At 40.4% G+C, this 13971-nt stretch overlaps 1 protein-coding gene across 1 annotated transcript; it reads left to right on the top strand.

Moving 5' to 3' along the window:
* The first annotated feature begins 639 nt into the window (after positions 1-639).
* Positions 640-13204, top strand: LOC140234112 (uncharacterized peptidase C1-like protein F26E4.3). Its single transcript, XM_072314189.1, has 9 exons — positions 640-1003; positions 1775-1853; positions 4397-4501; positions 5315-5550; positions 7056-7209; positions 8104-8272; positions 11047-11092; positions 12102-12319; positions 12946-13204. Exons 1-9 carry the CDS (start codon positions 718-720, stop codon positions 13102-13104), a joined length of 1452 nt encoding a protein of 483 aa, XP_072170290.1. The 5' UTR covers positions 640-717; the 3' UTR covers positions 13105-13204.
* The last annotated feature ends 767 nt before the right edge of the window (positions 13205-13971 follow it).

The raw sequence follows: 13971 nt of genomic DNA, 5'->3' as shown, positions 1-13971 counted from the left end.
TTTTATGGTTTGTTGTTGTTGTTGTTGTTGTTGTTGTTGTTGTTGTTGTTGTTGTTGTTGCAGTTTTAGACCTTTTTATGACGTAACAAGTCTGAAAACCTGTCAAATCAATTCTAAGACCCTACATTCATCATAGGCAAGTGTGTATCGTCTTGATACTGATGTTTTTGTTATCTTTCACGTCTTTCTCCCGTCTTTTGGCGTCTTTGGATGTAAACCGCCTTTACACAAAAACTCGTGTGACATTTCACACCTTGAGCTTGATCATACCAGTCTTATTCGTATTCACATCAGTACCGCCGCTCTCGATCCAGTTGATAAACCTGTCGTCAGGATTTCACGAATATAAAAGTGAAACTGACAGAAAACAAGACAACGAGTTGGGACTTCTTCACAACACGAATACAGGTAACTCTTTGAAGTCGGTGAAATGTGCGACTCCTGGAAACAAACATGGCAGATTTCGCCCCTCCCCCCCCCCCCGCTCCGTTTTCATGTTGATCTGTCCTGTTTTGTGTTGATGAAATCATTCACTATATTTGTGAATTAATTCAGCACCTGCTGCAAATTGATCATTACAGCTATATTCTTTTCTACTCTTTTCTTTGACCATCTCCAGGAATTACCTGAAACCAGACTGGTGCATGGACACCTTTTTCTTCAGGTTTCCGCATCTTGTCTGACGAAATATTTCAACGACGACGTAACTAAAGAGAAATGGCTGCCACTCCCACCACCGCCGCCGCCGTCTTCTTCTTTCTTGTCGCCTTCACCGCCCTTTTCGTGTGCTGCTCCACCCAGACACCCCCTGCCTACTGCGCGATAAGGGGCTGCTGCCCGGGCAGAGACGACGAGTGCCACGCCCCCTTTCCGACCAGCAACCCAACCACGCGCTGCTACTGTGACCTGTTCTGCAACCGGAGCGACGCGGACTGCTGCCCGGACTTCTACGGGGAATGTCTGGGTATCGAACCCCCGAGAGAAATAGAGGAATTGAGGAAAGGTAACCCCCTCTCTCCCTTCACCCCCTCAATGTTTCCTATTCATGTATCTACCGATATCTCTTAGGCATAGTTCCAGATTTCCTCCTCAAAATGTGCACGAATATTACATGTACTTCCTCATGGTAAAATTTCGGTTACAGTTCTTTATTCCGAAGGTTCGTTATTCCGAAGATTCGTTTTTCGAAGGTTCGTTAATCCGAAATTGTGATAAAGTTTGTTATTACGACGGTTCATTACTCCGAAAATGAAATAAGGTTCGTTATTCCGAAGGTTCGTTAATCCGAAAATGAAACGAAGCTCGTTATTCCGAAGGTTCGTTACGGACCCTATTTCATTTTCGGATCAACGAACCTTCGGAATTACGAACCCTATTTCATTTTGGGATTAACGAACCTTCGGAATAACGAATCTCATTTCATTTTTGTATAAACGAGCCTTGGGAATAGCGAACCCAATTTTATTTTCGGATTAACGAACCTTCGGAATAACGAACCTTAGGAATAACGCAACATACATGTTCGGATTAGCGAACCCTTTTTCATTTTCGGATTAACGAACCTCTAGGTTTAGGGAATTTGTGTGTTTCGGATTAACGAACCTTCGGACTAATGAACCTTCGGAATAACGAACCTTCAGAATAACGAACAGCACCCAAAATGTCTTTAGTTTCCAGTCGTAGAATGAAATAACTACTTTGTGCATTCATTACTCGTTTCTTTGTTGATCTATTTCAATCTTTCTCCATCTCTTCTCCTTTTTGAACCTCGAAGTGGAATTAGAGCTTCTATGTTGTCATGACGACAGGGACTATCCCGTGGGCGCCACTTTGCAGGTCAACTGTAACACGTGGTAAGAGCTGACTTCATCGCGGCTTCATTCACTTATCACCCCCCCCCCCCTTCCCCTCCCCCTCCCCCCCCCCCCCACACACACACAAATTACGGTCGTGACATAGTTCTACAGATCAAACAATATAAAATATAGTAACAAAAAAAAATCCTCAAACATATAACATACAACATTAAATTGCCACAATAATAATGCTATAGAACACACTTAAATCAGTTTGTAGACTAAGTCACATTCACATTTGGAATCAAAATAAGCCGGGGACTCTACAGAAAAGCAGAATGATTTGAAAGTCAATATTATAATCTCGATATCAATTTTCATTCATGGCGGTGGTGATGATGATGCTGCTGATAATGATGATGATAAGGATAGTGGTCATAATTAGGTGATCCGAGTATCCTCTCGGATCACCTTCTGTATCTGTACTGATTCTTTCTTCTTCTTTTTCTTCTTTCTCCTCAAAAGTTGTGTATGGATTAGCTCAGAAAGTCCTCTTCTTATCAATGTCAAAATCATACCATATATGTATCATGTCCCAAAGACGGCAATCGAACTAAAATCAAAGTGATCAGTCGACCGTGACGTCACTATGACGTCATTATATGAAAACACATTCTCAATCATATGTCATTAATGGAATGGAATTTTTCAATGAAATTTACGTCACATATATTTCAAATTATGCGCATTCTACTCATATTTTCAGAATCCATATTTTCCCTTAAAAAATGCGCGTACGCGCGCGTTGAAATATTTGTATGCTCAAATCGAGCTCAAATTTTTTTTGCACACGTTTCAGACCATTTGGAGCATTTTTTGAAAAATTGAAAAAATCGGACGGACGCGTACGCGCGCGCACATATACGCACGCACAGCTCATATGCAATAGAAATTTCCCGTTTTTTTACACTGATCGGATGCCTGAATTGTCAAGGAATATTTCTACCAAGTTTCAAGTCAATCCGACTCATTATGACGTCACACGGGAACGTCAAAGTTGAAATTCCGCGCGCGCGGCAATGGCGATATACAGTGCAACGATGCAAAAAAAACGCCAATTTTGAATCCGATTTTACTCGCCAGGATGGACGGTGACCCCCCATTTTCTTTACATATTCTGAAAGCTGATGAGTTGTAAATGTCATTTCATGGGTTGGCGATGCTGGAAAAATGATTAAAAGATATCAAATTTCTTAATAAAGTAAAAAAAGTAAATTTTCAAAATGACGTCATCAAATTTTAAGTTCATTCAAGCGTATCTCACTTATTCTTTTGTTGATTTTCGTCCAAAATTCAATATGTTGTAGCTTATTGCATGGTCTTTCAGTCATATAATAACAACATTTTGATTGGATGACGGCATCACCTCGTAAAAATGGATTGAAAGTAACATTATCAAATTTGACCAGTTTACGTGTTATCTCTATGGGAGTGCAGTTTTTCTGGAAATGAAAACTGACATGACTACTTTATCGACCACTAGCTCACTTATGCTTCGGTGAATTTCTCCCATATTTTAGTATGTTGTAGTTATAAAATAACATAGTTTTTCTTTATTTTTCTTTCTTTCTACTACTTTCTGTGCAATAGATGAACAACAACAACGGCTATCAATCCCATATTTTGCACATGTTTAGTACATGTCACGTACATTATTTCATAAAATAACAACTACTTGATCGGACACCATCTTGGGTATGTAAATTAGGGTCAAAGGTCATAAATGTTTCATCCTGTATCTTGGTGAATACATGTCCTATCTTTCCCATATTTTGCACACGCAAAGACCATGTTACAAGAATCATTTCATAAAATCATCACTTTTTGCTTAGACGCCATCTTGGGTGTGCAAAGTTAGGTCAAAGGTCAAATATACTTCATTCTGTATTTCCGTTAGTGTATACGGAATTCGGTACCAAAGATGGCAGGTCTCACTCCCTTTTCTAAAAGAGAATCCAAACATCACACGGCCAATGTCCCGTCAACACAGATGAAACCTGTATGGCCATGAATATTTGGATCAGGACTCAAATCATTGATTTTCGAAGAGATCGGATCACCTAATTTGTCAGTGTTGACAAATTCCGGTTCTAGTTATCAATTGTCATCATCAACCTCCTCGTCACTCTTATCTTCATCAACGGTATCACGGTTGCTCTTGCTTTCATCAGCACATTGATTGTTACGTAATCATTGCGTCATCATCACTATTTCAACGTGATCGCATGCTCCCTAAACATTTTAGTCTCGTTTCCAAGACAACGTTCTTCTCTACTTTCTAAAACGTACTAGAGGTATCCATGAACATCATACTTAAAGCAAAAGAGAAAGAAGACGTGAAGGGAGGCAAAACAACAAGAGTGTAAAAAAACATGACGATTGTGATAACCATCACATATTCGTTTTTGTAATTGGGAATATTACCTCGCTATGATCTTTATGAATAGATAGATCTAAGATTTGTTTTGAAGTTGTTTTATACGTCACAAACGTTTCGTCACAATAACTTTACTATTTCCTTCTCTCTCTGTCCATCATAGTACGTGTACGCCTGTCCTGTACGAGTTTGCGTCATTCGTCTGTGAGCAGAAAGACTGTGCTATAAAGCCTTTGGCGCTGGACCAGATCAACGACGGAAATTTTGGGTCGGTAAACTTTTGTCGAAGTTTTCTTAGCTTTAACACTACGAAGGAAGACAGAATGATGTTTGTCAAGTTTTGCCGAGCACTTAGGCCGAAGAAATGAAGTAGGCATCCCTATAAGTATTATATCTTTGAATTATCACACCGTGGAATGAGGGAACATTTAGATTTATTAATCATTTGGAAACCAGAACTTTTTGTCTTTAATGCCAATTTCTGCCGTGGTAGCTTAAATGCATAAATCATATATTTTCTAATGGATGTATCCTATTTGGATTGTAAGGATGAATGGGAGCATCCAAAACAGTGTGAATATACCAATCTGCCAATTACATGTAAGGGGCCTATGTCTGTAACTTACTTACGAATCGTTATGAAAATAACCTTGTTCCCCTCCCCCCCCCCCAAAAAAAAAAGAGAAGATTTGTCGAACTATTCTCATGGTGAACACAGATCTATTTAGACGCAGAGAGCAACATCTTGTATGAATACTAAACTTTTTACCTGTGATACTATTTTTTCAAGCTTGAACTCTGTTGCGGAAAAAAAACACCCTGCGCAAAGCTCGCAGTATAGTCGGTATCTTTTATTATGTTTCACTGTAATGCTAGTCATAGTGCATTGTACTAGGCTATACTACCAATACCACCACCACCACCACTATACTACTACTGTTTTTACCACTACTTCTGCTTCTACAATTACTACTTATACTGATAACAACAATACAGTAGTAATCAACTTTACATAACATCATGATTTACAATGTACACTTGTATTGATATTGTAATTTTCCATCTCCGCATCAAATTCTAGCTGGTTCGCCGGGAACCAGACGGCTTTCTGGGGCACGACGACCGAGGACATGATGCACTACCGTCTAGGAACGATGAAACCCACGCCGGCCGTGATGAGTATGAACGAGCTCCAGGCCGATATGGGCGACTTAGTGCTGCCGGACGAGTTTGATTCGCGGGCGCACTGGCCGGGCCTGATTACGGACGTCCAAAACCAGGGCAACTGCGCCAGTTCTTGGGCTATGTCAACGACAGGTGAGAATGCTAGTCTGGGAGACCCGCGTTAGCGTGGGTCTTCATAATTATTGTGGGCCATTACGTTCAAAAGTCGCACAATCGATACGTATCCCCAGCGATAGGTATCCAAAATGCAACAGATAGTATCCCAAGACCAATCAGATTTCTCATACAACAGATACGAATCCCTCTATCATCCAATACGTATCGAGAATATGAGATACTCAGTACGTATCTCTCTGTGCATGTAATACCTATCTCATATTCTCGATACGTATCGGATGATAAAGGAATACGTATCTGTTGTATGTGGCATCTGATTGGTCATAATATTACTGACATACGTATCTGTTGCATTTTGGATACGTATCATTTGGGGATACGTATCGATTGTGCGACTTTTGAACGCGATGGCCCACCATTGTTTTCTTCATGGGTAGCCCGATTGAATCAATCTTCACTTGCTGACCACAACATCGGGGTACATTAGAAAACCACGAAGCGCCCGTTAGCGAATACATGTACTTTCATCAAAGCGTATGTTAATCGGTAACAATCTGTTCCAGTCGAGATTTCTTGGCTGTGCGTGTATTTTCATAGAGTATTTACTTATGTGGAACCTCTGTCAAATTTGACTCATTGATAGGACTTAGATACAAAATACTGACCCTTTGAATGTCTCTATTTTCAGTGTTTTTCGTCTATCTTTTGTGTCTGTCGTCTTTTGCTGTATTACACTCCCCCCCCCCTCGCTACTCCCTCTACCCATCTATTCGTCTGTCTACCTCTCTCATTTGCTATCTATCTATCTATCTATCTATCTATCTATCTACCAACATATCTCTGTTCTAAATCACAGTGTTACTCCCCAAAGCCGCCTACTTCGCTCTATTTCGCTCCCCCTGTCCCTTACAAAGGCGAAGCAGGAACAAAAATATGCATTATGTGAACGTTTAATAGGGATTGATGTAGAGATTTGAACTTGTTTGGTATTGATATAAAGGGTACACTTCTAACTCATCACCTCTTTTAAAGGTGTTAGTATGGAAGTTGGTTCTGCTTACCATGCTTACTGTGCACGCAGTGATGACAATAACACAGCCCTACCGCATGTTTCCCGTTTATATAGGCCCGTTCCGTAACGTTTGCTCCTGCGACAATATTGCTCCAATGAAATATCTGCATACTAAGCCAAACATAAATTCTACCCACAAACATAACCATTACCCTAATCCTCACATCAATCTGAATCTAAAACCCTATCACCACCCTAACCCTATTCGGAGAAAATAAGACCGAAGCAATGTCGCGGGAGCAATTGTGTCACCATCATGGGCCTACCCTCTAGAGTAACTAGTTCCTTGCGGAACAAACTGAACGTGGTAACAAGATGGGAGGTGACATAAATCTAAGAATCATCGCTCCGATATATATATGATATTGCTTAAGAGTGATATAGCTTGCGTCTGAATTGTGTGTTAAGTTTACCTCGGGGAATCTGATTCCTTTTTTGCGTTGTGCAGCCACCGCCTCCGACCGCCTCGCCATTCAGTCGAATGGGACCCTGAGGGCGGCGCATCTATCACCGCAGCACCTGCTGTCGTGCAACGTCAAGAGGCAGCAGGGGTGCAACGGTGGGCATCTCGACAGGGCGTGGTGGTACATGAGGAAACGGGGGTGAGTTCAGAAGGAGGAATGGGGAAAAAAAACTAGACATTCACACGTTACAAGTATACACACGTATATACCGTGTAAACAAACAAACAAGCATGCATGCATGCATGCATGCATCCATACATCCATACATACACCCATACAAACATACATAGGAACATACATAGGAACATACATACACATATACATACACACAGTACATACATACTGTACATGCATACAGTACATACATACAGTACATAGGCCTACATACATCCATACATGCACACATTCAATTTTATTATGCCACATACTAGAGGAATAAAAAGAGACCTATGGGGCCTATAACTTTATTTGCCAAATGTACAACGGTGTATAGTCACCTTTTGATGTTCAACTGGGATTAAATTATTAATTTCTTCTTTGTTATGTTTTGTTTTGTCACGGGATATTAGAAGACACAATACGCGCATGTGCTTTCGTGGAATACTGGCTAAGCACATGTCGTCCATAGAGATAAGTTTGTAGAAAATACTCTTGAAAATCAAAATGCTGCTGAAATACATATAACATCTAAACATTTTCTATGCATGTAGGAAGACTTTAGACGGTCAGTACTTCCTGCACCTGTGCTAACTTTTTTGTTGTTGTTGTTAAAACAACTCTCAACTTTCAACTGTTATCATAAAAATGTTATTGTTAACTCTTTGAATTTGATTATAATACTTTGGTTGTTGTTTTTAATAAGTCAATATCAAATAAATATCAATATATCAAACGTTATGTGTCGCCTCAGTACAAAGTTATTAACTATTAACCTTAAACGACTATTACGATATTGACAGTCACACATTAACATGACGTATGAAAAATATAATCATGCAATTACCTTTGACCCCTTTCCGCCTGGTCCCTCAGGATTGTGTCCGAGCAGTGCTACCCATATATGAGTGGGATGTCCCCTGACCTACAGATGAAGAAAGGAACGTGCTACATCAAGGGGCGCGGTGGCCCAAGTTACTGCCCGAATCCGGCCATCAGGAGTGAGCGATACGTCTCGACTCCACCTTACAGGATAAAGAACGATGTAAGTCGGGAGGGACGGAGTGATGGGTCATCCAGACTATTCTCTGGCCAGAGGCTGCTCTCATAGTTAGGATTACCACGATCATCATCATCATGTTATGATACCATTGTACAAAGATACCTATACTTGGGCCTAGTCATTACATTGGAATATGTGATTATATCTTCGTGTATATGAGGTATTATATCATACTGAAATTACATAATATAATATACATATTATAGATATATAGAATAGAGAGAGAGAGAGAGACAGACAGACTGACAGACAGACAGACAGACAGATAGACTGACATCATATCATACAATTTTTTTTTTTATTTTGTGTAGCTTTTGAGCTTTCTAAACGCTTGAAAAAGAGACATAGATGAATACACAAAAGAGAAGACGCAGCATGAGTTTACTTCTATTCAATACCGCAAGTTTGCATCCACAGTATACTCTGTTAACTTCCAAAACCAGCATTAAACTTCTTCCCCACTCTGAAATTAATTCACTCGGACGTGCAACTCGGCGTGTGTCCGGTAATTGAATGCTATTTCCTGCAGGACGTGGGGCGTGAGACACACATCTCGCCACAATGCTTCTCAAGCCGTATTGATAACCTACTACAGCCTTCCAAATACGGCATTTTTTCTTTATTCACGCAAAAACAAAAAACACGAAGAAACAAAACCGAAACCATTAAATGGTCCTGTTTGATCTCACCTCCATGGTGATTTGTGCTGTAGCTTCGAAAATGATATCTCCCTTTGTCTCATATTGCCCTGCATGCAATTTCGCTGATTCAGTTAAAGGTTCGACGGTATAGTTGTTTGTTTATTTTCCATCTGAGAAGATAGCTGGATAGCCCATATATTGAGCTATGCTAAGCTGGTCTTCCATGGGGTCCAGTTGGATGTGAGGCGGGACCACTTCACCGGGTTAAACACCCTGCTCTTTGCGATGAATGAATGAAGCGGGATCTAAGTTTTACGTGCATGAGTTGTGACTCTCTCACACATGGGACCTCCTTTTTATGTCCTATCCGAAGGACAGCTCTCGGATAGGACATATCCGAGACAGTTAAAGGGTCAACGGTATGATTTTGATCGAAATTGAATGAAAATATGGAAGTTGTGACATTTTGAAGTTTCGCTATTCTTTTTTTTGGGGGGGGGGGGAAGGGGGGGGGCAGTTCTTGAACAGTAAATAATGTGTATGCAAATGGCAAAGTGAGCATGTCATTCCCTCATAACTTACCATATTGTTTGTATATATAATTTGGACATTTCCAGTTTTTCATTCAAACGTAATTATGGCCGAGGCTCAGCTCCTCGTATATCTAACTGATTACTATTCTGAAGTTATTTAACTAGGAATAACATTATGTTTCACACTTCAATGACAGAAACATTGAATTCTTGTCTCTTTTTTTTTTGTACATGATCAATGGAAATTGTGAGGGTATGACATAGTTAGCTCACTCATTTTCATATTATTCATATTCACTGTATGAGAACTGTTTTGCGGAAATTAGCAAAACTTCAAAATGTCGTAACTTCCTTATTTTTTTTCATCCGATTTCAGTCAAATTCTTACCATTGCCTTCGTAAGATTTTACTCGTTTTATGAGACTAACTTATATTTGGAGTGGATTTCCTCTTAGGCAAGAAAAGTAAGCTGTCTTTATTCCCTAGGACCCTAGCTAACACAGTTTCCCCCAGTCCCTGCCTATGGGTTGTGTTATGGATACATGTGCATTGTATTATCATTTCTGGGCACTTTATTGTTCCGCGGAGGAATATGTAAATAAAAGAGTTCGACAAGATGACCGAGATCGACCAAACACCTTGTTTGAGAGTCTGGGTATTTTTGGTGGTTATGATGGTTCGTTAGGCCAAGTTAACCTCCGTAACAGTTGTGACTATGAACATAGAGAGTGTGATGACTGTGAGTGATTTATGTGCGTGTTATGTGAGGTCTCGAGATCGACAGCAGGATTGGCGTTTCAGTGCCGCATGCGTTTAAAATAGAGTAGCGCCCTCTTCGGCAAGTCTTCTGTTCAGTGATTACTTGCGAATCAGACAATCTTATATCCGACTGATATTGTCAAGTTTTTGATCAAAATCATGACGTTCAAGCAGGTGAAGTAAAAGTATTCATTGACACTGCTTTATTACAATCATTATTATTATCATCGTATCTGTTAGTGTGCTGTGAAAGTCCACTTCTAATGACTGTTAGACAGTCTTTGAATTGCCTTTTAAAGGATGTTGCAGGTGCATTAATTTCAACCTTGAAGGTGCAAAACTGATGTCCCGTTGGGTGCAATTATTTCACTAGAAATTCACTTTGCCTTCAAAAGTGCACCATTTTGACATTCACACGCATGTAGCACTAAAACCGGCATAGTTTATTGGATATAGTTATATTGCAAAGGCACAATATATAGAATGGCGTGTTTCGCCCCATTTTTTCATGTTTTTACGCGAAAGCTCCCCCATGCTTCTCAAATGACTCAGGCATACATTTATTCCACCGTCTTAGCTAACTTTGTCAATTAAAAACTCAATTGATCGTCGTATAGGGCGTCCAGAATGGCACCATTATGCTGAAGTGGACATAGATTGAGGAAGCACTTCGTGATAACTCAGTTATTCTCGTTCCTGTTTTTATTGACTGAATGAGCTACCATTCCTCGCTGTATCAGTCTGACACTGTCACGATAGTATTACGAAATGTTTCTGTCTGATTCATTTTTTTTTATTGTATGCGTTTTGTTTCCTTCAACAGGAGCGGCAAATCCAGGCAGAAATATTCAGGAATGGTCCCGTTCAAGGTAAAATAAATATTGTTTGTCGTTAAAGCTAAAGTCATTATCATTCATCTGTTACGCTCACTTCTGCAAAACGTTGTCACAGTAACACGCCTTCGTTTCACGATGGGATAGTCGGAATAACATTATCACCATGAGCATAGATTTAGTGCTGGATTTTTTTTTTTCAATTATCTGTCTGTTGTTGTTTTCTTCTTCTACCATTTGAAGAGTTTGTTCGCAAAAACCGATAAGTCTATTTTTGAAGATTTTGAAGTATGGTCTTTGTCATAAAGTACAAAATAATACCTTTTAAATGATATATTGGTCACTACATATAAAGGTACATTTTTGAAGTTATGGTCAAAAGAAGCAAAATTTTCTTATTATTCTCTATATTTTCCTTGACCTTTAATCGCAAATATCTCCATTTGTCAAATGTGGACTTATCGGTTTTTGCAAACAAACTCTTCATTTCTTTGTTATGCCAAAATGTGTTTGACAATCATGTTGTTCATGCAATACTTGATTGGTCAGAATACACCGCTATCTGATTATGCAAAATGACTGGAATCGTTGCATTTACCTTGGCAACGACAATGTATGGAACGCCCAAATCACACAAATTGGATAACTTCATGCGCTCTCTGCAAACAATGATGGCGTTTTAAAATGTCAATGTTTTTATTGTGTTCATACGTTGTACATCAGTTTACTGGTTGGTTGATATGGGATGTGGAGAAACAAAGTGTGAGAAAGTTGAAGATCTTAAATAGAATCGTTTCATGAATGTTTGTTTTACCTAGTGACGAAGGTCACCATGGAAAATAAGATTGCCTGACATCATATTGAATTAACCCTCTGAAAACGTAAACCTCACAATGATGTCGGCAGTGTAAACATGCATGTTGCTGATGGTCTTGACAAAGTTAACTGATGTTTAGAAAATGCTAATTGCCACTGAAATGTCCGCATGATGATTCTCGCCATATTTGACCATTCACCTTCTCTGTGCATGGACTCTTTCCACCAGCCGTTTTCAATGTCAAGAGCGATTTCTTCATGTACCGAGGCGGCGTTTACAGACACATTGCGATGAAAGCGACTCCGACGGACGTCAAGTTTAGCACGGACCAGTCGGCCGTCCAAGGGGACGGTGTGTTTGAGGACGAGGAAGGTGGCTGGCACTCGGTCAGGATTCTGGGATGGGGCGTCGACAGATCATACGCGAACAGACCGCTGAAATACTGGGTATGGTCTATACTAAATTCCTCTTACAGTGCACTCGACTAGACTATAGTTTACTTTCTCACTCGGGGTAAAAAAAAACCACACACACACACACACACAACTGCAACAAACAAACGTAAGGAGCTACTGCGATATATAATAGCCAATCGGGAGCTTGTATTCAAGCCTGCATCAATCCGGGTGGAATGAGAAAGGGGACGGGGGAGGGGAGGGGGGTGTCATCAGGGGGAGTGGGACACGAATGCTTACGAATACAGACAACATAATCTGCGAAGAAAAATATCTAAGTAGACTGAAAACAATGGTTGCACGTAAACAAGTTTCTTACAGCTGATTGGCCATTACTTAAGCGCCTACATCATTGGGAAGATTATGTAACGTTATAAGGGATTTGATGATACACAGTCATGTACAATTGTCTTCTATCACCTTTGTCTTTATCATTGTAATCATTGCTATTAGTATCATCATCATGTCGTCATCATAATTTCTTATCATTGATACCATGGTTATTAGGGTGTCCTACAAATGTCCACATTATCGCCACCATCGATAAGGAATCTATCTTGTATCATTATGTCTCGTTGTGAATACATAATGTCCAAATTCCCTCCTCCTTTTTCCAGCTCTGCGCGAACTCATGGGGCAAGGAATGGGGTGAGAATGGTCTCTTCCGCGTCATCCGAGGCGAGAACGAGTGCGGCATCGAGAGCCTTGTCATCGGCGTCTGGGCGAAGATCGACAGCGACATGATGAGTCCAATGAAGTCGAATAACGTCATCTAAACGTCCATACGTTTAAATCCTGCAGACCTTGTTTTAAAGACGATATGAGATACTTTGGGAACTAAATGTATCTATAGAGGTGACGAGTTGAAAAAAAAAACTGCAAGAGATCTCTGATTGGCTGATACTGTTGTGACATTACTACCCATGATTCCTCTCGCCCCAACTGAACTTTGCTGAACCATGGCCCTACTTTGTTGTAGGTCCATGGCTGAACGGACAAGTGGTTCAGTTGAAAAGAAAACTGCAAGAGATCTCTGATTGGCTGATACTTGTGTGACCTCACTACCCATGATTCCTCTCGCCGCGACTGAACTTTGCTGAACGGACGATAAAAGGCTGTAAGATGAAAAAATATAGGTACGCATTATGACCGACGCACAAGCACCGCAGGAACGTCTTTGCAGGCAACAACTACGCATTTTCGCGGAGAGTAGAGAGAGGAGCACAGTCAGCGTATCTTATGCAGACAATCATTTTGATATCGGGACGGACTGCAAAGCTGAGAGTACCGTGGTCAGTCCGACTTTACTCTCAGCTTGTTGTACACCAGAGGTGACTGGTCAAAGTACATTAATTTGCGGAATGATAAATGCGAATATCTATGCATGTGTTCATTGTCACGGAAGTCATGAAGTAGCTGAAGTGCCCAGGGAAACAGTTCGCCATCGTTGCGTCGCGAACGCGTCAGCCACTACGCTCGACCCGCGCAACTGTGAATTAATTATGCTCTTTTAAACTGAAAGCTGCGACGTCGCAGAAACATTAAACACTGCTTCTATTATGACGTCATGTCAATGTAACAATGATGTGGTGATGGAATTTGCATGCGAGTAACGAGCAACTTGGCTGGAAGCACATAACGTT

This window comes from Diadema setosum, chromosome 10, assembly GCF_964275005.1.
Source record: "Diadema setosum chromosome 10, eeDiaSeto1, whole genome shotgun sequence".
NCBI lineage: Eukaryota > Metazoa > Echinodermata > Echinoidea > Diadematoida > Diadematidae > Diadema > Diadema setosum.
The sequence above is the reverse complement of the archived record's forward strand: the minus strand, read 5'-3'. Positions and strand labels throughout refer to the sequence as shown.